The 25,718-nt window shown below is 33.5% G+C and overlaps 2 protein-coding genes and 1 pseudogene across 3 annotated transcripts; 1 reads left to right on the top strand and 2 right to left on the bottom strand.

The window, feature by feature from the left end:
- Positions 1–558: 558 nt before the first annotated feature.
- Positions 559–4,528, bottom strand: LOC148167327 (GPI ethanolamine phosphate transferase 1-like). Its single transcript, XM_088046998.1, has 11 exons — positions 4,162–4,528; positions 3,886–4,106; positions 3,611–3,836; positions 3,272–3,557; positions 2,994–3,215; positions 2,704–2,944; positions 2,486–2,658; positions 2,248–2,438; positions 2,005–2,198; positions 1,689–1,957; positions 559–1,630 (listed from the first exon to the last, which is right to left on the bottom strand). Exons 1-11 carry the CDS (start codon positions 4,419–4,421, stop codon positions 1,235–1,237), a joined length of 2,679 nt encoding a protein of 892 aa, XP_087903124.1. The 5' UTR covers positions 4,422–4,528; the 3' UTR covers positions 559–1,234.
- Positions 4,529–5,509: 981 nt separating this feature from the next.
- LOC148167326 (GTP-binding protein 2) lies at positions 5,510–8,457 on the top strand. Of its 2 annotated transcripts, none has more exons than XM_088047013.1 (5): positions 5,510–5,667; positions 5,933–6,126; positions 6,173–6,595; positions 6,643–6,807; positions 7,157–8,457. In XM_088047013.1, the coding sequence occupies exons 2-5, from the start codon at positions 5,944–5,946 to the stop codon at positions 8,078–8,080; spliced, it is 1,695 nt and encodes a 564-aa protein (XP_087903139.1). In that variant the 5' UTR covers positions 5,510–5,667; positions 5,933–5,943; the 3' UTR covers positions 8,081–8,457. The 2 variants fall into 2 exon arrangements, with proteins under 2 accessions (XP_087903139.1, XP_087903140.1); XM_088047014.1 differs by lacking the exon at positions 5,510–5,667 and adding an exon at positions 5,697–5,861.
- Positions 8,458–10,061: 1,604 nt separating this feature from the next.
- Positions 10,062–10,711, bottom strand: LOC148167325 (ras-like GTP-binding protein Rho1 pseudogene; annotated as a pseudogene).
- Positions 10,712–25,718: the final 15,007 nt, after the last annotated feature.

The raw sequence follows: 25,718 nt of genomic DNA, 5'->3' as shown, positions 1-25,718 counted from the left end.
AATTGTAAGTCAAAAATAAAGTAAAGCAAAAAAAAAAACGCTACGAAAAAACTAAGAAAGTCACACAAAAAACTTTAAATTCAAGTTAACACAGATTTGTTCAATAATAGTTTTGCTACTCCTGCACACATTCAACCTCTTTCCCGTTTATTTCCCACAATCTCAATTTAAAAACACTTTTTATACAGGATGGTATGGAAATAAGAGCACTAAATTAAACTGGTGGGAGAACTTACCATTTGTAACGACTTTTCTTAATATTTTTTTTTTCGAAATCGCATTTTCCCCCCATATTTTGATAAATATCCCACCTACCATTAAAGAACTATAAAATTAAAGAACAAAAAAGCGTTAAAAACTCGTTATCAGACCTTATTAATGCTTAGTCAATACTAATTTGGGGTGGTTTTCGGATTTATTAATAAAAGTTGCATATTTTTAACACCCTGTATGTTGTGTTCTTTTCTTCTTCGGGGGGAATAGGCGCACTTTCTGGATTCAGTTTTTTTACACTTAAAATTTTTAGGCGTGTAAAATAAAAATAAGTTTTTTTTTATAAAAATTTATTAAACTCTTTGTATCAAAACATTTTATAACAAGACAAATACTGTTAGGTATAAAATTTAACAATAAATAACAGGAATTGCGTTCTCTTAGAGCTAACAGTCCATGGACAATTACCCGCACACTGTCAACTATAAGAACGCAACTCAACTACATAGTTAAAATATGAAATCTTTATGAAAATATCTATAACTCAGTCAATATCTCTTTAATATTATCATAACAGTTATAGCAGTCTTTGGAATGTTTTAGTAACTAACCGTAGTGATGAAATAGGCAACTCCATACAATAGAAGTAAAATAAAAACAAAAACTTCCATTGTAATGAACTGAAGACAAATTTATGCCTAATTACAACACGACTGGCATAGGTGATCTCATTAAGAACTTTAAAACAATTACAAACATATAAAAAGCTTTAGCTTTATGGAACAACCTAACAAGTGAATAGAAATTCGCCGTGGTGATCAGATAGACAACTCCAAACAATAGAAGCAAAATAAGAACAAGAGCTTCTATTACAATGAACTGGGTCAAACTTATGCCTATTCAAGCCGCGATCCAATATTGGTAATGTAAAAAAAATAAATCACATCAAATCCGAAAAAATTAGAATACAAAATACAAAACGAACACAAAGCTTTGTTTTTACCAAACAATTACAAACAAGTTAACGGTAACTAGCTGTGGTGATGAAATAGGCAACTCCATAAAGTAAGAGTAAAATAAGAACAAAAACTTCCATTGTAATGAACTGAGACAAGCTTATGCCTATTTCAAGCCACGATCCAATATTGGTGATGTCATAAAGAAGCTCAAGTAACATTAAATCCGAAAATATTAAAACAGTACAAAACATATGCATTGCATTTCCTTTCCGAAATAAGTTAACAGCCCTATATGAGCAACTTACAAATATAAATGGCACCATTATTTTCAGCATTATCAAGCCGGCCATTTTGAAGGGGCTGAAAACGGTCAGGAAGCATCGCACCCACATAGGATCAAATGAATTCAAACTTGCAATGTTTCCAGTTCCAAAAAAGCCCATGAAGATCAAACCAATCTAAAGGAGTCAAGGACTGTCTTAATTTAGTCGGGTATTTTACGTAAGAAAAGGATACGAAGAAGAATGCCCGGCGGAAATCATCGCTGTTTGGCTCTTTGTCTTCACGAACTTCAACGCTAAAATTCTTCTTTCTCATGGTGGCGTAACCGAAAATTTTGCTCTCTATTTTCATCCAGGCGAAAAGTACAGTTACGTAAAAGGTCAAGAAAACAAGCTCGTAAGTGGAAGACACCATTAAATAGTACGTCGCAAAACCTATACAAATGCTTGTCATTCTTGTATAGATACGAATACAGGTGGCGGGAATGATTAAAATTGGCACGACTGTAATTAAAAGGTTTAGAGGAAGAATGACATGTAAGGTTTCTTACAAGCCCAGATCAATGCGACTGTTTTTATATAGGAGTCATTAGGTACCAGTTCCATATGTACGGCTAAGGTATAAATTGGAGTCAGTTTATAACAAAAGTGTTGAAACTGCACATATTGGTTTGTAATGTCGGGCTCCATAATAGGTAAAACACCCTTGTCAAACATTGCCCACCAAATTCCATATCCAAAAATACTGCAAATTGTAACAGTTAACACAGAATTACCTCCACTGTTTAACTTACTAAGTTATTGTACTAAAAGTGGTTTTCATCACTGGCAATAATGGGAACACAGAAAGAACAATACAACAAATAATCCAAACACTTTTTTGTTCTCTTGAGCAATTTGTTTTAAGCGGTTTTGACCACATTGGAAAACTCGCCATGACGAACATTAAAACACACAAATATTCCCGGCTATGAAATCCTTTAACCTAAAGGTGGTGTGTAAAATAAATCGGAAAAACTGCAGTGAACTTACTAAAAGTCTTAATCCGAGTGTGTAAACAATAAGATGTATCACAGTCTTTTTAAATCCAAATGCTTTCACGAGTCTTAAACCTTCTAGAACGTAACGGTGGCGTTTAAAAAGTACCTGAGTCATGGCCACCGGGAACAAGAAGTAGATATAATACATCCACGGCAACGATTGAACTGGAAACAATATTGTAAAGCACATCATAATAGGAAAAAACTTACTCCAAACAATTATACAAATATTGCAATACAACGGTGAGAACAGAAAACCTTCTATACGATCAACGAGACTTCTTCTCGTAGGATACAAAGTTCTACGAAAACGGATATTAAGGGTTGCTAAATAAATTATCCACACAATGATTCCGATAGTTACGGCCATCAATAGTGGCAGTTGATAATAATTATGGTAGTAATCGGTACCGAGGATTAGAAACTTCATGAGCGACCGGGCTTCGATTTTCTAAAAGTTTAAATTACAATGTGGGTACAAATTTAGTGATGTTACTTACCAATTTCTCAAATTCACCGCGCATTGATAGGTTTCGGAGAGTTTGTATTCCTTTATCGAGTTCTTCACTTCCCATGCCATGAAATGGCACAAATCTCATGGCGTGTTGCATTCGGCGATATCTTTTCACGTTGAAGATCTCGATCAGTTGAAGAACGTTAGTAATCATCATTTGGCTCAAGTTATCTATGGCGCTCTCAATGTATTCAATTGGTAATTGGCCCTAGAAAACGTGTAACAATTTTTTTCTGTTTTTATATAAGTAAACAGTCAATTCACCTGTGAATTAATAGGATAGTTGATTCCAATCAAAGCAGAAATTAAAGGCGCTATGTCGACTTGTTTTATATCTTTCCGCTGATTTTCGGGCTTGATTCCAGCACCCCATGCAAAAAAAGGTGTTTGAGTTTCATGGTCAGATCCAGCCCCATGAGAACCCCAAGACGTCATACCATGGTCAGCAGTAAAAATATAAGCTGTCGATCGATCTGGAAAAGCCTCCTCAAACCACCCTTCCAATTTTGGGATGTACTGATCAACAAAACGTATGTTGTTTCGGTACTCGCTAAAATTACATTTTTACTTTTTCGGTTACAGCTACTAAAATAATAAACCTACTCTGAGTCAGGTTTGAATCCATGGCCAGCAGTGTCAGTTCCTAACAAATGCAAGAAAAAAAAGTTCCCTTTAGCTTTGAAGTCTGGACATTCTGTACAGTCCTTGTTTTCCTGAAGGAAACGCTCAACGTGTTCAAAGACCCACAAGTCTAATCCAATGGTATTATTATTACCAAAATCTTCCATTTGCGGGTCATATGAATGGAGATGGATGTGGGAAAGGTTGTCTAAGGAACAGAAAGGAGTAAACATGTGTACAATGACCCCCAGTGTTACCTTTATTGAACATGTTGATAATGCTCGGTCCACCCCAGCACCAAGCGTTTGTGCTTTGATTTACAACTGAGTCAAAATCAACAGGATTTGATTTCCATCCTTTTAAAATGGCTGAGGGGTCTTCATAAATACCACCAAGAAGTGCAACGTGACCAGGTCGCGACTCTGTAGGTACTCTAGTGTGTGAAATCCCCCAGGAACCACGAGTCATTTTTATATAACTACAAAGAGAGCAAGTCAAGGAGGAAAGAAGAAAAATGAAAAATGTAAACATACTTGAGGTTAATTGCAACATCATTTTGGATAGCTTCAGCTCGTAGCCCATCAGCAACAATGAACACCACTCGAGACGCTGGAGGATCGTAAGTGGCTCTGATGGGTCTCATTCCATGGTCTATGGGGCTTGAGAAGTAAATATCAAAGGCAGCTTGAAGTAACACAGTATGCACCAATATACCGAACGAAATTAATACTACAACTTTTCTGTTACGATAATTCGTAACGAAAGAAACTATTTCTTCAACTATTCTGTACATTTCTGTTTTTATTTGTTACATACACATTAGTTTGCTACTTGTTTATCACAGGTTATAACGACTAGTAAACATTGGAAATGTGAAATGACGTGAAATTCCACGTCGGTTGTAATGAAGCTTCGCGCTGATTGGCGCAGGAACCAATTATATGTTTGAAAAGTAGCGCCTTATAGTAAAATTTGTTAACAATAAAATATACATTTGCCAAAATTAAACATACAGTTATTAACAATTAAAACTCCTATCAACAAAAACAAGAAAACATAGTCTAATATTTATTTTAAATACATAAGTCTAGTGGAATCTGAAAATCCTAGCAATGTGGTAGAGCCCTCTAGGGAACAAATGGATTCAAATGTGTGACGTTACAAGCGCAAAATTCAAACTATTCTATTCGAAAAATTTCTTAAAAAAATTAGCGGAAACGAAAGATTGGTTTCATGTTCTGTGCTAATTAGAGTTGTATAACAAATGTGATAACTTCAAATTAAAAAAAATGCGAATCCCATTTACGGCCAAGCTTAAAATTATTAATTTTTTATTTCCTCATGCACAACGTTTATGGAACAAAACATTTCCAATTTGTTTAAATACAAACGGTTTTTAAGGTTGCATTTGCAAAGTAGAGATCAAAAAGCAGAAAATAATTTTTTTTTATCAAGATACAACAATTGATTCTGAAAAAATCGGCTGAAATGTCCTTGAAATCTACAAAATTTGTCGACAAATCAATCAACTTTTGTTAAAAACAAGAATGTGGAATTATGTATTTAAATTAAAAAGATTACCAGATTTTAACAATAAAACTCGTTTTTGATTGATCGCATGTAATCATTCTGATAAAAACCACAAAAACATGATTACTGATAAATTATGTGCAATTAAAAAAAAGACGTATGAGATTTTGATTAGCACAGCATCTACCAAATTATGAAACATGATGAAACCGTACTGTTTGAATTAAAAATGTAGAATTCAAAATTTCCTTTGACCAATGGAAACTCGTAGTTCTTTTGAATCGAGTAAAAGTGGTTCTGATTGGTGGAGCTCTCCCCCTCCGCTAAGCTTCGCAAGACATTCTCCCCACTTTCCAGCGTCATTTTTCGTGTAGTTCAGCTGATGTCAGTTGTCAAGTGTCCAAGAATGATTGTCTTCAAATAGTGTTTGTTTTGGTAGTTCAGATTTAAAATATGTATTTTTAACCTCTCGCACAGTTTATTGGCTAGGCTTCAAAAAGTAAATAAAGGTGAGTTTGTAAACATATTTACATTGATCTGCCAAAGTTTTTCCCTCTATTGTTAAACAATCAAGTTGGCAAAAAATTATCAAAAACAAATGCCAAAAGTTGGTTTTGTTTAAAGTTCTTGAGGTTAAACTCGTACAAGAAAGTTTTGCAATACTGTGGAACTAATAGTTCACTTTCACCGAATTTCATAATAGGTAACAATATGTCGTCATAAAATAGTTTATTGATATGTACTGGATAGATTAAAATGACGTGTTGTTGATAGGTGCAAGAACAATGGATTCATTCTTAGGTCTCTTTGATCCTAATAATTGCAATGAGTGCAACACTGAAGACTTTGCAATAGGCAATCTCAACAACCAAAAATCCCTCCCGCCAGAACCCCAAGTTGGCAATATTGAGTACAAATTGAAAATTGTGAACCCAACAAACCAAAGGTTTGAACATCTGGTGACACAAGTAAGACTTTTCCACCGTTAAGCCCCCATTTACCACTTCTTTCTAGTTGAAGTGGCGTCTTCGTGAAGGCAATGGTGAAGCCATCTACGAAATCGGCGTGGAAGACAGCGGAATCCTCGCTGGGCTCTCCCAAAGAGACATGACAGCCAGTCTTCACACCCTCCAACAAATGGCCTTAAAACTAGGAGCCACAACTACCATCCTTCGAGAGCGGACACTTGACAATGGTCGCAGCATCGCTGAAGTTCTTGTACGCAAAATCCCAGACGACCAAAACAACATCGAAGTTCGTGTTGCTGTTCTTGGAAACGCAGATGCTGGGAAATCCACCCTTTTGGGGGTCTTGACCCAAGGCAGTCTAGATAATGGACGAGGACGAGCGAGACTCAACATGTTTAGACATCTACATGAAATCCAAAGTGGACGGACGTCTTCAATTTCGCATGAAATTCTTGGGTTTAACTCTCAAGTGAGTTGGAACAATGAAATTTACATTGAAATAATTCGGAATTTTAGGGACAACCAATTAATTATAGCTCCAGTGAACTGATCACTGCTGAGGAGATTTGCGACAGTTCTACAAAATTGGTGACGTTCTTAGATCTTGCCGGTCATAAGAAATATTTAAGGACTACCATTCAAGGCCTTTCTGGGTATTCACCGCATCACGCCATGCTTGTGGTAAGTGCGACATATCCGAGATATGAAGGAATTTTTATGATAGTAATCATTTCCCACAACGATCAATTAGCGGAAACAATGCAATGAAATTCTTGGTTGCAAGCTGATGACACTGTTTAAAATCTTGTTATGATTTCCGCACATTAAAAAGTCGCTAAAACAATCCAACAAAAAGTGAATTTTTAAATATTTTACAATATTAATTGAAAAATCTAATGAATTATTTATTTATTTATTGAAATGTGGGTTATCTTCCCTTAGATAACGTGTTTTTCCTGTTTATATTTGATACATTACATACGTAATAGAGTTTAACAATGACAGATCTGTAGATTATTTTTCATTCAAGGTCTCCAGTACTGCGGGTGTTGTGGGAATGGCACATGAGCACTTGGCCATAGCAATCGCCCTAAACGTGCCATTCTTCATAGTCATAACAAAAATCGACTTGGTATCTCCAACTAACGCTCTTCAGTCTGTTGAGACTTTCTTAAAGCAAGTGGGTAGTCGACGCGTCCCTCTCATAATAAACACTTTGGATGATGTTATAACAGCTGGAGCAAACCAATTAACCGAGAATGTTGTGCCTATATTTTGCGTATCTAGCGTAAACGGAGAAGGATTAGAACTACTTTTGAAATTCCTCCATGTCCTCCCTCCCGGGATCAGCGCCACTGAGAAGGAACGTCTCGAACAAGAATCTCCCGAGTTTCAAATTGATGAGAATTTCAAAGCTGGTGATGTTGGGCAAATTGTTGGAGGTTTGTTAACGAAAGGAGTGATAACTGAAGGAATGCAGATGCAGATTGGGCCGCAGAAAGACGGTAGTTTTCATAATGTGATAGTCAAGTCTATCCATAGAAATCGAGTTCCTTGTCGCATGGTGAGAGCAGGCCAAAGCGCAGCTTTGTGTTTGAGCAGTTACGTTTCTGGGTTAAGAAATGGGATGGTTTTGTTAAGACCCGGATCTAATGCGAGAGGTTGTTTATTCTTTCAAGCTAGTGTGAAGGTTTTGTTTCATGCTACTGCTATATATGAAGGCTACCAAACGACCGTCCATATTGGAAATATACGACAAACGGCAGTGGTTGTGGGCATTTTTTCTTCTAAATGTATTCATACCAATGAAAGAGCGTCAGTATTATTTAAGTTTAAGGTACATCCTGAGCATGTAACTGTAGGTCAAAGACTGCTGTTTAGAGAAGGAGCTGCCAAGGGGATTGGTGAGATTACTCAAGTATTTCCGCTTCCTTTCAAACCTGACTCTGAGTAATTATATGCGTTAACTTAACACCATACTGCTTCTCTTAGTTTAATGCTTCACGTACTTAAAAGCCAAATTTTTAATCTCATATTACAAAGTTATTTTCTTATTTATTTGTTTATCTTCCAGTAGTTGTAGTGTAAATTTGTACAAATGTACATACTTTAACGAAAGTTCAAGATTTAAAAAAAGTCGTGTTTAAAATTTAACGTTTATGTACAATGACATCTAGTACAAAATTAGATTCTTTTATTGTAATGACAAAAATCTGTGATTGTAATTTAAGAACTTTTGTAGGTGAAGATGTTTTATCTAAATGCACATATTATTTTATTTTGATTTCCAAGATCTCTGTCTTTATCGATAAATATATGTTGTAGGTAAGATTGTGTTTTCTATTTCGCACCAAATTTCCTTTACTACTTATAAATGTGAGCATCTCTATCACACCCGTCACAAGCAATATGTGAAAAAACCAGATGGAAATAAACATTATACAATTGTTTACTTAATTACGGGATTTACTGGTAGTTTTTTCTCATCAAAACGGCAAAAAAATGTAAATTTTCAGACCTTTATATTTTCGTAACTAGAATGACAAGAACAATCTGGTTTGTGCCATCAACCCTAGGTTTGAAAAATTGCGCCAATTGTACTAATAATGGGTGGTCTTTTTATATTTCATGGATAGATGGCACTCTCAAAAAAAAAAAACTTATAAGCTTTGTAATTCAATATAATTCCTATTTAAAAAATACAACTATGTTAAACAACTAGTTACAACTTCACTATTACACAATATTTCACAAAAACTTTATACTTATAAATAATATCTTTAAATTATTAGTAACGTATACACAATTTAATGATTAGTATTATCTTTTTGTGCATATAATTCCGCGCTTTATTCATGAGCCGACCTGACTAAAGCCAACAAAGTTATTATGGTTTTGAATATGTACTTGAAATTTATAGAAATATTGGAGGAACAGTTCAGCAATGTTTTCCTAATTTTATTTTGGTCCAGCAAGTACGAAATAATTGTCAACTATTAATTTACATTTTTCTTTTTAATTATATTAAAACACCATAAATAATAAAGTATCGGGGATTAGATACCCCTTAGAATAGGTATGATTGAAATACTTATTAATTAATATTAAATTTTACTTTTTTACGATTTTTGAGCATTTTATTTCCCCGCAACCCAATATACACTATTGCATTAATAATAACTTTAAGTAACCATTTCATTTAAAAAAGACGCCATTTCGCCGCGTTATCTCGCGGCGAAAAGCTGAAGGACCATGAAAACGACAGCTGAATGTCAAAAAGCTTTCCCTACTGATTGTATTCCTATGCTGTGTTGTATATTTATTTGATTAGGACAGTTTTTTTCTCATTGCTTACAGGAAAAGAGTTCAACCTTACTTATTTTGTATTTCTTGAGTGAAATAGATCTCGCCATAATGATTCATTTTGCTACTTTCGCTAGCAGATAATAGAGGACGCTTATAGCCGATTCTTGGAAAAATTAAAACTACTGTTTTAATTATTTTAAAAATTTGTTAAAATCATTATTTCGAATGTAAGTGTACATAGAAAAGTTATAAATAATTTAAATTGCTCAAATTCTTCAATTATTTCTGATTTGAAGTTGTAAAAGTCGTTCGGATTTATGTTTTGTGCGTTAATTTTAAGTTAAGTTAAGTTGTTCGTTAATTTTGAATAAATTATTATTTTCTACCGTATCTTGAGAAGCGTCAAAAACAAAATTTTGAATTAAAATGAAGGAAATTGGAGGGATAGAAAACTGAACAATGATTGTAAATTAGGCTCCCTTCTTTATCAAGTGCGATTTTAGTATTAAACATTTTAATGTTTAAATTTATAACTCATTGTGTAAACTCAGCCTTGGACAGATATAATGCGTTTTTATCTATTTTTTATCAGTTTTTTCAGTGGCGCGGGGTAATAAAAAATATAAAAATCGTATCAAAATGTATATTTAAAAAACATGACGCCAAGGTATACACCCACAACATTGTTCTTCAGTTTCTTCGTTTAACGCAATCTCTGCAGCTCTCAAAAACACGTCTTGAATCCTCATCATATGTTTTGCCGAACATTCGATATAATCCCTCGCTTTGATTTTCTTCGCAACTTTTAATCCTTCTCGGTTTTGCACAGGATGTAAATTGCGGCTTGTTAAACTTTCAATGCTTTGTCTGTTATTTCGAAGGTCGAGTTTGTTTCCAATTAGTATTATGGGAACTGGCGGAATGCAATGTTTGACTTCTGGCGCCCATTTATTTTTAACATTCTCCAAAGACACAGGATTGTCAATCGCAAAACATATCAATATGACACTGGCGTTGGCGTAGGATAAAGGACGAAGCCTGTCGTAGTCTTCTTCACCGGCGGTGTCCCAAATCGCTAATTCTACATTACGGTCTTCAAGTCTGACAGTTTTAGTGTATGTGTCGTAAATGGTAGGAATGTGTTCTTCAGGAAATTCATTCTTGCTGAAAACTACCGACAAGCAGGTTTTACCGCACGCACCATCACCAATTACCACGATTTTTTTGTGCACCATACTTCAACAAAAACGAAAGTGATGTAGTGACGACATATCTCGAGGAATTGTTATCGAAAAGGGAAACTTATCTATGGAATACTTATCATTTTTATTTGTTTGTTTAAACAAATGGTGGGAAAAATGAGAGTCGTATTCAAATTTATCTCTATTTAACCAAAACTCGGCGATGAAATCAAGCGATTTTGTGTCTTTACCGTTTCTTTTATTCCGTACTTAATTAGGCTGCTTCAAAGCATCGATGCAGCGTTTAAAAATTTGCAATTGATTGGATTTGCTTTGAAGTTTGGCTCTCGTGTAGAGGATTTCCATGTTTGTTATGAAGTGAGGCAGAAAGTTATTGAATTATTTTACTACCGATTCGTGACATCATACTTCTTAAACGTACAAAATTGTCGAAACCTTTCATTACAGGAGCATAAAAACTATCAGAATTGTATCTATTTTCAACATTTTCATATGACAACAAATAACTAAATAATTAGAAGCGATTGAAATTTCGGGGTGTTGCCAAGTTAAAAAAAAAGTGAAATTTTTGTCACGTGGTTGTTTCTTATAAAGACGAACTGAATGCAGCATGGACTTGTAAACTTTATCGATAGTCGTGAATTGCATAAGATTTGCCTTGATCTGCCTACCTCTAACGCAGAGGTGCCTTTCGCACGGTTCTGGGTAAACGAAAATTATATCACTTATCTTGAAGTTTCAAGACAAAAATATATAAAAATTCCAATTAATATTTTAAGATGTACATGATTTTTAGACTTTTTACTAAAAACAGAATAAAAACAGGAAAAAACGTCGGTGTACCTAAATGTCCATGGTGAATTTTAACCAAAATATCAGAGACACCGCTGTAAGTAATGATTCTGCAAAAAAAATCGAGATTCGAATGGGGCAAAACGTCCCTGGATTACCCGTTATTCGACGCTAATGGAACTGAATTTAAACGCTGTTCTCCAGACTCCATAAACCGCTCGAAAAAAATATTTACTCTCTTATCTATCATACTTGTTTAACATTCCCTTAACTACTGGTTTTAAAAACATTTTTAAAAGTGCCTATTGCGAAAAAATAATTTGTTTGAAATAAATTGAGCGCTCAAAAGGGCCAACCTTTATCTCGATTGTTGTTAAGGTAGCTTTTTCCGACTCGCTTTGTGGATTAAACTGAAATTTTAATTAGAAACGAAATATTTATTTAATAAAAAAGTTACCTGAAATTATGACAAAAAATGACAAAACGCCCTTTATTGGACAATCCACAATGTCATCACGCGTGTAAATTTAATTTCACCAGAATAAACAAAACACTGTTTATAACTTTAGGTTCATTAACACTATCAAAAAATAAAAAAATCAACAATTTGCCACTGTAAAACCAACATTTCTGTACCACGATTGCTACACTGACGGGAACTCAATAAAGACATTTTTATTAGCGTTTTTCTTCCCAACACTCAACCCATTTCGTGACATTGATAGTGGATCATCGGACGGCAATTTCTGCAGAAAAAATTAATAATTTTTCTCTCGAAAACGGTGACGTTTCGGAACCCGAAATTTGGCCATTATATCAAACTGTGTTGTCTGATATTGGGATTAAAATCTTTGCACTTTATTCGGGTACACCTGTATAAAGCAGATTTCTCAAACATTACAAATGATGCGAATTTAAAAAATTTTAAATAAAAATAGGCGTATAAAACAAATCAAATGAGAGTATTCATATTTTGGCGACACTTCCGGTTGTACCAGAAATAGGGCTCAACTTGCTTATTTAAATAAGAACACAAAACACAATAAGAACATATTTTGACGTAGACTCTCGTAGATCAAAACGTAAATTTGACTTATGTACATACTATAAGCAATTAGGAAATTACATATTAATCTCATTTGGTGATTTGTGCTACAGAGTGCTGCTCTGAGAAAATATCGTGCAAGGTAAAGTACCAACAACCCTATAATTATTGAAGAGTTTTCAATTCAACGGAACGTAAGGAGCGTTTGATTGTCTATTTTTTCAGTTCGTTGGCTTTGACAAAAGCAGTTTAATATACAGAGTGTTTATGCTTAGTAATAATCGAAATTTTAAGGAAGTTAGATACATTTAAACTTTTTTGTTCTTACAAATGTTTATCTAAGATCTGTATGGAACTCAACTTTATAATCGTGTTCTGTACTAGAAATTCTGTTTTCTTTGCTTGGATCTTTCCTAAAAATTTCCATAGTCTTCTCACGCCACCGTGCTGGAATTCACTTAGGTCTCATGTATTTATTTCATCCTTCAATTACGTAATTAGTTGAAGGTTAGTTGAAAGTTGAGCAGTACCGCACCATCGACAAACAATTCGTTTTTTTGGCAAAAAAATAGTTAGATAACAATACTGATAACTTCGCTCTTATTGTGCTCAATTTCAAGTCCAATTATATGTATGAAAAAAGGCCACACTAATAAACCTTTGTTGAAATCAGTGCTTCATTATTTATTATTTAGGCGTAGTCGGAGTTTCGTTTTAAAAATTCGAAATTTGGTTTAATCGACAATTATTAAATCTGATTATTGCAAGCACTCTAAATACAAGTTTTTAATGTAAGGGAACAGTTTTGATAAAAACTGATTAGTTTTTGTTCACTCAAGAAAAAGGTAGTTAGCAATTAGGAAATTACATAATAATCTCATTATTAGAATCAGTTGTGTTTCGACTTTTGATAAAGAGGGTCGTTTCGTGCTGCTCTGAGAAAACATCTTGCAAGGTAAAATACTACTAAGGTAATTTTAGTGCTACAGTTATGGCATTTCGGGAAATTACTAGTTTTTAATTAAATATTAAATTGCAAAATTGTAAATCAAAAGACATAAATAGAAATTTTTATTTTTATTGCCCAAATGCTTCACTAAAATATGCGGTTTTCTCTATCGTTTTTCTAGCACTATTGTTGCTACTCTTTTATTATTAGATTGAAAATTTTGAAACTAATGTAAAGTTGAAAAATCTGTTGTGTCTACCCATCGTATATTTGAATTTATTTTGGAACTCGACCTTCTGAAAAATCGTTGTCATTAATTACCCTTGGTTATGGCATGGCAATAGCGCCACCTGATAAGGTACTTTTTGTTCGCTCAAGAAAAAAGTAATAGTTTTTGTTATAAGCAATTAGGAAATCACATATTAATTAAAACAGTTGTGTTTCGACTTTTGATAAAGACGGTCGTTTCAGAGATGTGTGCTACAGAGTGCTGTTCTGAGAAAATATTTTGTAAGGTAAAGTACTACCCTATATTCATTTATTGACATTTTGGAGAGTTTTTAATTCAGAGAAACGTTAGGCGCGTTTGATTGTGCATTTTTTGACTCGTTTCTATTAACTAAAGCAGTTTACTATACAGAGTGTTTATGCTGAGTAATAATCGGGTTTTAAAGGAAGTTAGATACATTTAATTTTTTTTTTGCATTCAAATGTTTTATCTAGGATCTGCGTTTAACTGTTGGATATGACGAACAAACTTTGAACATGACTCTTAGAATTTTGAAAATTTTTTATTTAGACGGAAACATTTTTTTTTTAATTAGTTGCCCAATATTAAATCTTGCAATTTTAAATTTATTTTAAAACTCAACTTTATAATCGCGAGAATGGGTAAGATTCATTTGACTGAAATGTTACTAGAAATTCTGTTTTTTTTTTTGGTTGGATTTTTCGTGTAAATTTCCATAGTGGTCTCACGCCACCGTGCTGGAATTCTTTTAGGTCTTACGTATTAATTTCTTTCTGCAATTATGTAATTAGTTGAAGGGCAGACAAGTTGAGCGTTACCGAACCACCGACAACAATTAGTTTTTTTTGATAGAGAAAGAGTTGAATAAGAGCACTGAGAAATTCGCGAATATTCTGGCCAATTTCAAGTCCAATTAAACAAAAGAAAGATCACACTAATAAACCTTTGTTGAAATTTGCTTTTCGCTAAAAATCCTGGTGAGAATCAAAATCACTTGCGTCCCAGCGAAAATCAAATGTTTAAATTTTGTTGCATAGTGAAATCAACGCTTCATTATTAATTTTTTACGCGTGTTTGGAGTTTCGTTTAAAATCAACGTGCTTTAAAAATTCGAAATTTTGTTTAATGTGCAATTATTAAATCTGATTATTAGAAAGCAGGCTAAACACAACAAGTTTTTATTGTAAGGAAACAGTTTTAACAAAAATTGTGTCGTATTTTTCGGTAAATTTCTGATTGATTAGTTTCAATATTTCCGACTTTTGAAAACGAGAGGCGAAGTAATAAAGAATTGCTGTCTTTAAAATATAGCAATTCTCCGTACGTTTGAGTCTTGTTTTTTAACGCAGAATACGTAATTGATTGGAGCTGCATTGTTCCTAATTAGTGAAAAGGAAGGTCAGTTACAAATAGATTCGGAGTGATTTGTTTTTTTGTCAAAAAAAAAGAGTTAAATAATCGTTATCTAATAACGCTTGTAAAGTCATCATTTATTTAGTTGTGCTCTGAATTTTGAGTGAGAAAGACGTGCTACGGACTTTATTAATTAATTAAAGGTAGGACTTGTACGGTGGTTTAAAAGTAAGCGTGTATTGTTTGTACATAAATATTCGATCCTTTTACTTAATACGTATTTATTTGTTGCAGATATCATCCTAACTTCGGAATTTTCACTCGAAATCTTGGAACATCTTGAAGAATGTAAGACGAAGGATTAAGGTAGGACAGTTTAGTTGCATCTTTCTAGTTGACTGTTCTTGTTGCATTTTTGCCTCATCTCTTCAATTGGATCTTTTTTATACTGTTTCTTAGTCTCATGTCTATTGAAATGAAATTTTCCTTTCTATGACGTTTTTGCTCTTTTACCACATAAACTTCTATTTGCTTTCTTTCTTTATACTGGAAAACTCTGTCCTTTCTTTTATACCAACACAACCATGAACTTCTATTTCTTCTCTTTCTTAATATTGGAAAAGTCTGTTCAGTTCTTTTATACCAACACAACCATGAACTTCTATTTCCTCTCTTTCTTAATACTGGAAAAGTCTGTCCAGTTCTTTTATACCAATACAACCATGAACTTCTATTTCCTCTCTTTCTTAATACTGGAAAACTCTGTCCAGTTATTTTATACCAACACAACCAAGGGGAAACAAATAGGTAGACAAAATTGGGGAATTAGATATACACACATTTTGCGTGAGTTTATGGAAACATCCATGTATGTTCTGTATTCTGCACATAATTTAACATCACTACACTTGCTGCCACCTACCCTGTACACTTAAACATACCAACACTAGAAAGGGGACCCACGTTCATCCACGTAGGCACACACATTTAGGAAATTAGGTACCTTTTGCGTGCGTCTATGGAAACATCCATGCATGTTCTGTAGCCGACACATTAGTTTTGTCAAGTTACGGCATTTACAGAGTCTTCTAAAGGTGTTCAGTTTGTGTGAGCTAATGATGCGACGGTGTCAATCCGATACCGACCAGCAGACGTCGGGTACGAATGACTTCATTTGCAGCTCTAAACTCTCAGAGCGCATTTAGTTGAAGCTGTATCTGCATATCTCCACGATTTGACTTTAGGGGGGGTGGATGAACCTTAAGGCGGGGGGATTTAGCTAGAAAGCCGAAGTAGAATGCCGGTCGCATCACATGCTAACCTAGAAACAGGGCCAATGTTAGTCATTCAATACCCCAGGCTCGGATTGTGTTATACCATAATGGTTGGAACGGAACTATTGAGGTATTTTGCTTTCATTTCTCCAACATTGGTTGGACAGTATTCATTTGGCACCACCGAAAAACTGGCCTCGACTGGACAATTGGTAGCCGACAGACCTTAGTATGTGGGCGCGCGATGAACGAACATCATGTTGAGGGGGACGAGGACAATGTAAAGACGGGAGACGGGAGCTAGCTGTCGTTTGATAGCACAACTGCCCTTCGAATCAAAATTTACCATAGCGTTCAGAATAGGTTTAGAATCATTTTGTGTAATTTATTTTTCAAGACGGTTAGCTAGGTGTTGGTTTGAAAGTAAATGTCCGGTTAGTTTTGCTAGAAGGGTGGACACACTTTACGGGACACCTTGGTCAAGATGCTTACTCACGGGATAAACTTTTGTTTCGTTAAACATGGTGGACTTCCGGGAGCTGAGTTCATTTTGAATCCACCAAGATCCCCTACGGTGTCTGTGTTCGCGAAAAAGGGGTGTATTTTGAGACCAAAAATGGGGGGAGAAACACCTGAATTTCATTCTTTTTTTCTTGCCACTTTACACTTTTCAACTCCAACTTTGATGAGTTACTCTGCCCAACCACCCATTCATTCCCCATCTGAGCACTTTTTTTATTAACTTTTCCTCCATTAAACCATTTTACGACGTTTCTAATTTTGTCATTTCATCTATTCAATGTTCTCTTTTTTTCTTATTAAAAAATGGGGAGAGAGTCACCCGAATTTTATTCATTTTTTCTTGCCACTTTACACTTTTCAACTCCAACTGGTGTCCTATTTGTTCAATCTTTGATGAGTCACTTTGGCCAACCACCCATTCATCTGAACACTATTTTTATTAAAATTTCCTCCATTCCACCATTTTACGACGTTTCTAATTTTGTCATTTTATCTATTAATGTTCTCTTTTTTCTTAATATTCCTCCTATTTTAATTTCACTATTAATTTCGAGTGCCGACATTTTTAGTGCGGGAGATAGTTCAGTTCAGTTTCTGTAGCGTCTTAAAAATAAAATTCAAATCGTTTTTAAAACAAAGTGAGTGAGTGGTTCCTGGTTCCTGATTCCTAGAGGGGGATGCAGTGGTAGGAGCCTGTCGATGCAAGCTTCGGGATCAGGATTAAAGGGTAAGTTAACTGCTAACTTTAAAATGTCGGTTCAAATTTTTAATAAGTTTTTTCTTGCAGTAAGTCCGTGTACGAAGATGATGGCAACGTTGGATCCAACAAGGTAGGATTTTTTCCTTCTGGGTGACGGGATTTGAACGACGATGGATCTCGCGATGCGATGTTTTTTCTTTACGAGTTGTTCGCGAAGTGCAAGTGCATTCGTTGTTTGACAAGTGGTAGTGGTAGTGACACTGTGCAAGTTAATATGCAGGTAAGACAAAACTATGTTTACCTAAATGAATATAATTTCACCTCTTTACAACTCTTCGTAAATTCGGAACTTCCGCGAGTGTCAAAGTTAAAAGTCGAGTTCTGCGAAACAGTGCCGAAGCTCTTTTTAGTGCGCGAGCTACTTTAGTGTCTTAAAGCTAAAATTAAAACCGTTTTTGAAACAAAGTGAGTGAGTGCTTCCTGTGTCCTAGAGGGGGATGCAGTGGTAGGAGCCTGCCGACACCGCTTCGGGATCAGGACTAAAGGGTAAGTTAATAAAAATCGTAATTTTTGTAATTTTAGTGCTACAACTATGAAATTTGGGAAAATTGCTAGTTTTCAATCGTTTATTAACTCTGCCAAATTGCAACATTGTAGATCAAAGGACCCAATTTTAAAAAAAATTATTTTCAAGGCAAGCCGAAATATAAGAAATCCTCCCAATTTTGGTAATTTTAGTGCTACAGCTATGAAATTCTATCGTCAATTTGAAAATGCGAGTAAAATGACTAATAAAACATTTCTATTGCAGTAAGTCCGTGTACGAAGATGACGGCGACGTTGGATCTCACAAGGTAGGATTTTTCTTTTTTTTGGTGTTGGGATGTTGCGCTTGCGGTTTTTCGCGGAGTGTAAGTGAACCCATTTTTTGCGCAGTGGTAGTGTTAGTGCTGTTGTGTTAGTGTGTGTTAACATGCAGGTAAGAGATTAACAGTCGCCTAAATGTAAAACACAATATCTGTACCTGTCCCAAATTTAACACAGCCAATATAAATTTCATAATTGTCACCAATTGATTCTATACAAATTTTGAAAACACCTTCGTGATTTACAAGCTTTTATTTTGTTTATTTAATAAATAAATTAAAAGCTTATAAATTACGAAGGTGTATATATATATATATTATGGCTATTATTATTATTATTATTATACATATATATTTATCATTAAATTATTATTAATTTTATCTTTTATCAAGCTTTTTCAATTGCTTCGAAAATTAGGGTTGACTGCAGATGTCAGATTTTGCATTTAAGCGACTCCTATAAGTAACTGTCTTTTTCACTTCTTAAAAATGAAATTGTTAGGTAAAAGACAACTATGTCCAGGTAAGCACACCATTTTATATTATTTTATCACATAAATAAACACTTTTTTTTTAGGTTTAACTCCGCCTGCAGCGTCCTGGGGTCTGTTTCATAAAACTAACTCTGCTAATTTTCAATTAGAAGTTGATTAGTGTTTGAACTAAAGACACCTTAGTAATTTATCATAGTAAGTTTTTATGGTACAAGCCCCCTGGGGTACATTCCGTATCACTAAGGACGCTGTTGCCGGTCCCAAGCCCGGAAAAAGGAGGAGGGTTTTTCGGCTATTTTAGGAAGGGACCTGCCCATTGTGAAACCGCTTTTGAGGATTATTTTGCGGTTGGAGAAAAAACTGGAAACATAGATGACACCGACTTGTCTATGATTATGGAAGCCAGTTTTGTCATGGAGGAATGAAGATGTTCAAGGTGAGGACGAAATATGAAAAATCCTTCACTAAAAATCGTAATTTTAGTAATTTTAGTGCTACAGCTATGAAATTTGGGGAAATTACTAGTTTTTGATCAAATATTAACTGTGTCAAATTTTAACATTGTAGATTAAAAGACACAAATTTTAGAAATTTTTATTTTCAAGATGTAATTTTTAGTAATTTTTATTTTCAAGATGTAATTTTAGTAATTTTATTTCTTAATTTTAATAATTTTGGTGCTACAGCTATGAAATTTGGGAAATTACTAGTTAAATCGATCGTATGCTAACTTTGCCAAATTGTAGAAATTTTTAATGCCAAGCAAAAGTTGTTTCATTCAATACCCTCTGTTATGCCAATAGCGCCACCTGATTATTTTTTGTTCGCTCAAGAAAAAGGTATTTCATATATTTGAATTCCTAAAAAAAGTGGCATTATTTAAATGTTTTTTTAGGCTTTAATATTAATGATTTTTCAAATAATGTTGATGAGATAAAAGCTTATATTATAAGCTTTCCAACTACGTAATGTTGTTGGATATGTGCTAATTGATAAGCAAAAACACGCGGCGAAATTGCCTGCAATTTAATGGATAAACTGCGTGTATAACATTCATTCGACTTTAGCGAATTTAATGGCCTATTATAATTTTTAAACGCTTTTGTGAATAGTTTTGAAATTAGAACAATATTTGGTACCTATCTAGAACTTGCATCTAGATACAAAAATGTCCATTTCAATCACATTAATAATAATCGATTGATTGGGTATTTTATTATTGAGTGCCAATAAAAAACTCTTTCTTTTGAATTTGGCGTTGTTATAAAATATAACGGTTTTGTTAAATTTGTTCATTGTTTACACAAAGAAAGTGTTGTGTTTACTGGCTCATTTTAGTCAGTTTAATTGTCTATACTGTAACTTGATGATCGAAAGAAAAACTTCACCGACGATCGCAATTGTCGTTGACAATGGTTTCGTTTTACTGAAGCATCACAGACGGAAGGTATGCAAAACAATTAATTGGATGTTATTATTATCATCAGCTTATTAACTTTTTGTTTTCAGGTCATTTTCGAGGAAGCTTCTTTTTACAATCTGAACGATTTATTATTTTATTCATTTGTCGTAGATGCAAAGTTTTAGCCGAAACAGACATTTTATCACAGTTTCACTTACATCTTTACTGCTTTGCCTTTACATCGTTCCACATTGACCGATCGATCGGATTGCGAAGGGAAACTTTCATCATGATTATGCTCTGTTTGTCGTAATAAATAAGTTTGTTACTAAGATGAGCTTTCAGTCACATTTTAATGCGAATCCTCCATTTCCTGGTATTCCGGCATTATCTTCATTCAATTGTGATACTGTACTGAATTCGTCTAACTGAAAAATAGTTCTGAATCCGTAGACATCTTTTATTGTTGTAGAAGAAAGGCGGAAATGAGCTGCTGTTATTGTGTAAATAACTGAAGTATTTTATGCAGAATCCTTCAATATCGATTACATTTTTTCGTACGACGGCTAAAATTCCAGTTTTTCGCACGAGTTCAACTGCATTTTTTATTGGTTTTCAGGTGTTTATCTATCGTGATTTCAAAGTTTAGATGCAGTTTCTGGTGACGTGACTTTTCTAAGATTGGGGAACTTTCACCATCTTATAAAGTCGTCAAACATTGTCGGAAATGCCCATTTCAATTTTTGGAATGTTTGAATTTTCAGGGGGATTTCTTGTTTTATCACAATATCGATGTATTATCTTGCAGGTCATATTGTAAGTTGGGAACGTATTTTACCACTAATAGGGCTCCTTCAGAACACAACACTTTTTTAAGAATTCTACCTTATTTTTAAAGGTATATGTATTATACAGGGTGTTTTTGAAATACACTACCAAAAATTTAACACTGTTTTTGGCAGCCTTAAGGAATAAAAAAAACACCATTTGTTACTTGCTTGGAACACCACTGATGAAAATTTCCACCTAAAACAACAAACTTAGGATTTTTGCTAAGCAATCAAGATTATAATCTTTAATCCAGTGGCGGACTGGAAATTTTGACCAAATATTTGATTAATTTTATCTAGAAAACAAAAAGACTTTTACATACACTATTTTTGTCAATTGATTCTACTTGTCTCCACCAATTACCATGTTTTGTTTCATAGTTTATTTCAAAAACACCTTGTACATATATATGCATTTAAAAAGGAAATATGTATTTCAAACATTTAAAAAAGTAACAATTTTAACTCATGACCGAAAGAGCAATACAGATTGCAAATTCAAAATTAAAATTGCTTTATTTTAGTTTATTAGTATAGGACGAAAAACTGAAAAACATTCCTGAAAGCTTTTACATAGGTTGCCGTGAAATAAAAGGCCATTTCAATTTCCTAGGCAACAAGACCGTAATGTCAGCCTGACAAATGAACAACAGTACTGTCTATTTTGCGTATTCGAGCAATTATAAAAAACCTCTCACAATACCTCGGTCATCGTGGGTTCAGCGATCGTCATTGGCTACCGTATTTTCGATTTAACTTTTTGATGCTGTAATTTGTTTTAATCCTTGTGGTTAAAAAATGTCTGGAGGAAATAAAAAATATTGTATAAAAGAAATTATTTAAAAACAAAGTAGCTCTATTTAATAAAAAAAATACAGCCCAAATTATCAAATATGTGTGGTCATCTTTGTCTTCTGATAAACCAACATCACACTTTAAAACTGTACGAAGACATATTGATAAAAATAAAATACAGTTTGATAAAAACCTTGTTAATTTTTCTGATAGTATTTCCTGTTTTTCATGAGTAGGTAATTTTGTAATTAAAATTATTGTAACATTTTTTAACAACTCAAATTCTTCTTCATCAAGAATATAATTGCAAAAACTTGACCATTTGTTTTAAATTGAAGTGTAGAGATACCATTTTTCTTTAAATTTAGAGTTTTTCATTTACCTACGTATGCATACATATAATTGATTATTCATTACCTAGTAACAAGAAAAAAGGATTATTAATTATAGTTTCCAATTAGTTCGTTATTAATTAACAACAAAAGGATTAAAGTATCCAAACGGTATTGTTTCCAAATTTTCTAGAATCTCTCTCTTTTCATCAACAAAACCAATTTTTTTTGTTTCTATTTTATTTTTAAATTATTTAGTTTGAGTATCTCTGGTTATTTGATGATATTCTTTTATTTGGAAGCTTCATAGTTTAATGTAAATCTTTTTATTTTACAAACAACTTTACCTGTGTTATAGTCTTATAAAAATAACTCTTTGGACCTGTTGATACAGTCAACAATCCATACGTACATACTTAATTCATCGGTCCAATAGATTTGCTAAATTACCACCAAAAAATGTTTCTTGTGTTATACGCAGATGCAATGTGCTTACTGATTAATTAACTTAAAATGTTTGTAATGCTTAAACATTGTACGATACAAAAATTATCTCAGATTTTGATCTCAGCGTTCTGAAACACCTGTATATACACGGTGAACCCGAATAAAGTGCAAAGATTTAAACCTCAAGATGACATAATGGCTAAATTTCGCGTTCCGAAACGTCACCGTTTCCTAGAAAATAATAATGAAATAATAATTTTTCAATAATGAAAAGTTTTCTGCAGAATTCGTCGTGCACCACTGAATTGATAGAGGTTTCAATATCAATGTCAGTCCAGACCATCGAGAAGTTGGGAATAAAAACGGTAATAAACTACTGGCAAAAAATGTTTTTATCGGGGCTCCGGTTCCCGTCAGTCTAGCAATAATCGTGGTAGGGAAATGATGGTTTTCTAGAGCCAAATTGTTCAAATTTGGATTATTTTAAGTTAGAATTACAACAGAATTATTTGGAATGTTTTTTAATTCAAAATATATAAAAACTTTAGCAAAATTTATCAACATCTTAACAGTGACAATTTTTAATATTGAAAGAAATTGAAACAATCAACTCTTATGAGACATTACATAAAAGTAACTATTTTGTAGTAAAAAAATCTGGTGCTTTTATTTATTCCTTTTTTGGTCCCAAAATTTTCTCTGCCACTTAAGTTTTCAGTTTTCTTAAATATGCAAAAGAATTTATTTCAAGCAGTTTTGTTAATGTTTGCAAACACGTCAGAAATTTTATCTCATAATTTTGTTTTTGCTTTCTGCACTGACTTAAATCTCAGTAAATTACAGTAACTACACCAACTGTTTCTCGTGAAATTTCAAATTTTGAGTTTTTAACATTAGATGCAAAAATACGAAATAGTTGGTCTTTGATTTGTGTGTTTTTTGTAATGTACAGATAATCCGCAGCACGGATAATCCGCACCCAGATAATCGAGGTTCTACTGTAATTTCAAATCATTTGGAAAATGAATATAAATGATAAATAAATATAAATGATAAAATGTAAAACAAATTTCTGACATCTATCAAGGACCATCTGGAGGAATTGTAATTATAGATGAAAATAAATATTATTTTATTGGCTTTCCTAGTTTTCAAATAAAACAGTCTGGGCACATTTGAGTTACGATTAGGTACCTAGTAATAAAAAAATTCAAGCAGGAGTTTAAAATTAAAATTCAGCAAATTCCTACAGAAACAACAAAAGGAGCTCAAAATGATTCAGTATTTTATAATTGTTGCATTCTTTCGATTTTCAACAGTTTTTCTTTTCCCATCATTGAATTCGTGGATTTATTCTTCAGAATTCGTTTTTCTTGAACCCGATAGCTTTTCCATGTTTTTTATAAAATGTTTTCCAACTTATTACAATACGTTATAATTAATAAATGACAGGCCAAAAAATTTCGCGTGTAATCGAACATACTTATCCAAGTTGCAAGCAGTCTTAATACTCGTTCCTCGGAATTCAAAGAGTGAAAGTGGTTCCAGCTCCTACGTTTTTGCGAGCAAGGCCGCTTATAAAATTAGAACAATAACATATTTAATTTCGGGAGTTTAGCAGATAAAAAACAGTCTATGGCCTTGACCTAAAGATACAACTAGTTGTGCTGATGTCAACATTCTTGGAAGAGTACAAGCAGGAAATAAAATTTTATTTTATTAAAAAATTTGGGGTGGAATGTTTTGATTTAAATAATATAATTTTTTTCTTGTGTCTCTGTTTAGCCTGTACAGCTTTCGTAATAAAATGAATGATTAAGAAGCATCTGTTGAATTAGGTGAAGCCTCATGCAGGATTTAAGATACTGAAAGTTCAAGTTTGCTTTATTTAATAAATCCTCCGTCAATATTTATTATTAAGAGAAAGCAGCTCGTTTGCTAAACATCTTTTTGCTCTCTCGTGATTATTATAAGGTTATGTTTATTAATTCCTTTTGTCTTTTTAGGTAGTAATTTTCTTTGGGAAGGAATAGTGTTGGGATAAAATGAAAGAAAAGTCAAGTGTTGTTATATATTGACTACATTTTTTTCAACACAGGTTTCAATAATACAGGAGCGGTAACTGGAAGCACATAGCATGCTCACCGGACATCACATATAACTAGACCAGTTATTGTCCCATTGCATCGACTAGATGTAGCAGCAAAAGCCAAGGAACACATAAGTGAACAATTTCGCCTAATTTAAACAATTTCATAAAAGATAAGAATGGTTCTATCAAAATAGTATTTTCCCCCCAAACAAATAATGCATATGTATGTCGAAGCTCACATGAAAGCACCCACGATGTATAAATATAAATTTATTGTCTAAAATATTGTCAGGATATGTTATATCACTTAATTTTCATGATTCTCCGAGTTTTAGAGATATGTTTATGTCTATTAAAAATTTCATGTGAGCTCATAATTTTTATTTGCGTCATTAATCGCGCAAAACACTTTCAGACGATAGTGCTTCCGGAAATATTCAAGTAGCATTAATTTTACTTTAAGGAATCTAAAAATTTTTATTGACTAAGTGTAACTGTTACTTAACGTCTAATATCACTGTATTTGATTGCGATATTTCTGTAAACAATATCGTGCAGTACAGTTTAGCTTTTTGGGGATTAATGACTTTTGCGTTATTTTCTATATGAAAAACACAATTTAGAAACATGTACAACGTATTTCATTAGTGATTGCCCACACGTCGCAATTTTAGTTAAACGCAGCGTCTCTGGAATTTGACAATCGCCGACGGCGAGGACGGGCTAAATAGCAAGAAAATTATTCATATTTCAGCATCGTCTGGATATTTCTGGAAGGATGATTAAGTTTTCGGTTATAGATGGAAAAATCGATTAAAAAAAGTTCTTTGGATGTGAACCTCGCCGCGAGCTGTAAAATTCACGACCTGCGCACAGTAGACACTAGTTAACATCGTTATAAATCTATAGAAAACTATTATATCTTCTCTGTCTAAGGGTAT

Source organism: Gnatocerus cornutus, chromosome 10, assembly GCF_029298725.1.
Source record: "Gnatocerus cornutus isolate USDA-ARS CGAHR chromosome 10, icGnaCorn1.1, whole genome shotgun sequence".
Taxonomy (NCBI): Eukaryota; Metazoa; Arthropoda; class Insecta; order Coleoptera; family Tenebrionidae; genus Gnatocerus; species Gnatocerus cornutus.
The sequence above is the reverse complement of the archived record's forward strand: the minus strand, read 5'-3'. Positions and strand labels throughout refer to the sequence as shown.

Bases quoted from the DNA above. Each gene is read 5' to 3' on its own strand.
- LOC148167327 (XM_088046998.1), bottom strand. From the start codon at position 4,421: ATGTACAGAATAGTTGAAGAAATAGTTTCTTTCGTTACGAATTATCGT. The intron at 4,107-4,161 runs GTATGTTTACAT...CTCTCTTTGTAG, and splicing joins GATGTTGCAATTAACCTCAA to TTATATAAAAATGACTCGTG. The intron at 3,216-3,271 runs GTGAATTGACTG...CACGTTTTCTAG, and splicing joins ACTATCCTATTAATTCACAG to GGCCAATTACCAATTGAATA.
- LOC148167326 (XM_088047013.1), top strand. From the start codon at position 5,944: ATGGATTCATTCTTAGGTCTCTTTGATCCTAATAATTGCAATGAGTGC. The intron at 6,127-6,172 runs GTAAGACTTTTC...ACTTCTTTCTAG, and splicing joins TTGAACATCTGGTGACACAA to TTGAAGTGGCGTCTTCGTGA. The intron at 6,808-7,156 runs GTAAGTGCGACA...TTTTCATTCAAG, and splicing joins CGCATCACGCCATGCTTGTG to GTCTCCAGTACTGCGGGTGT.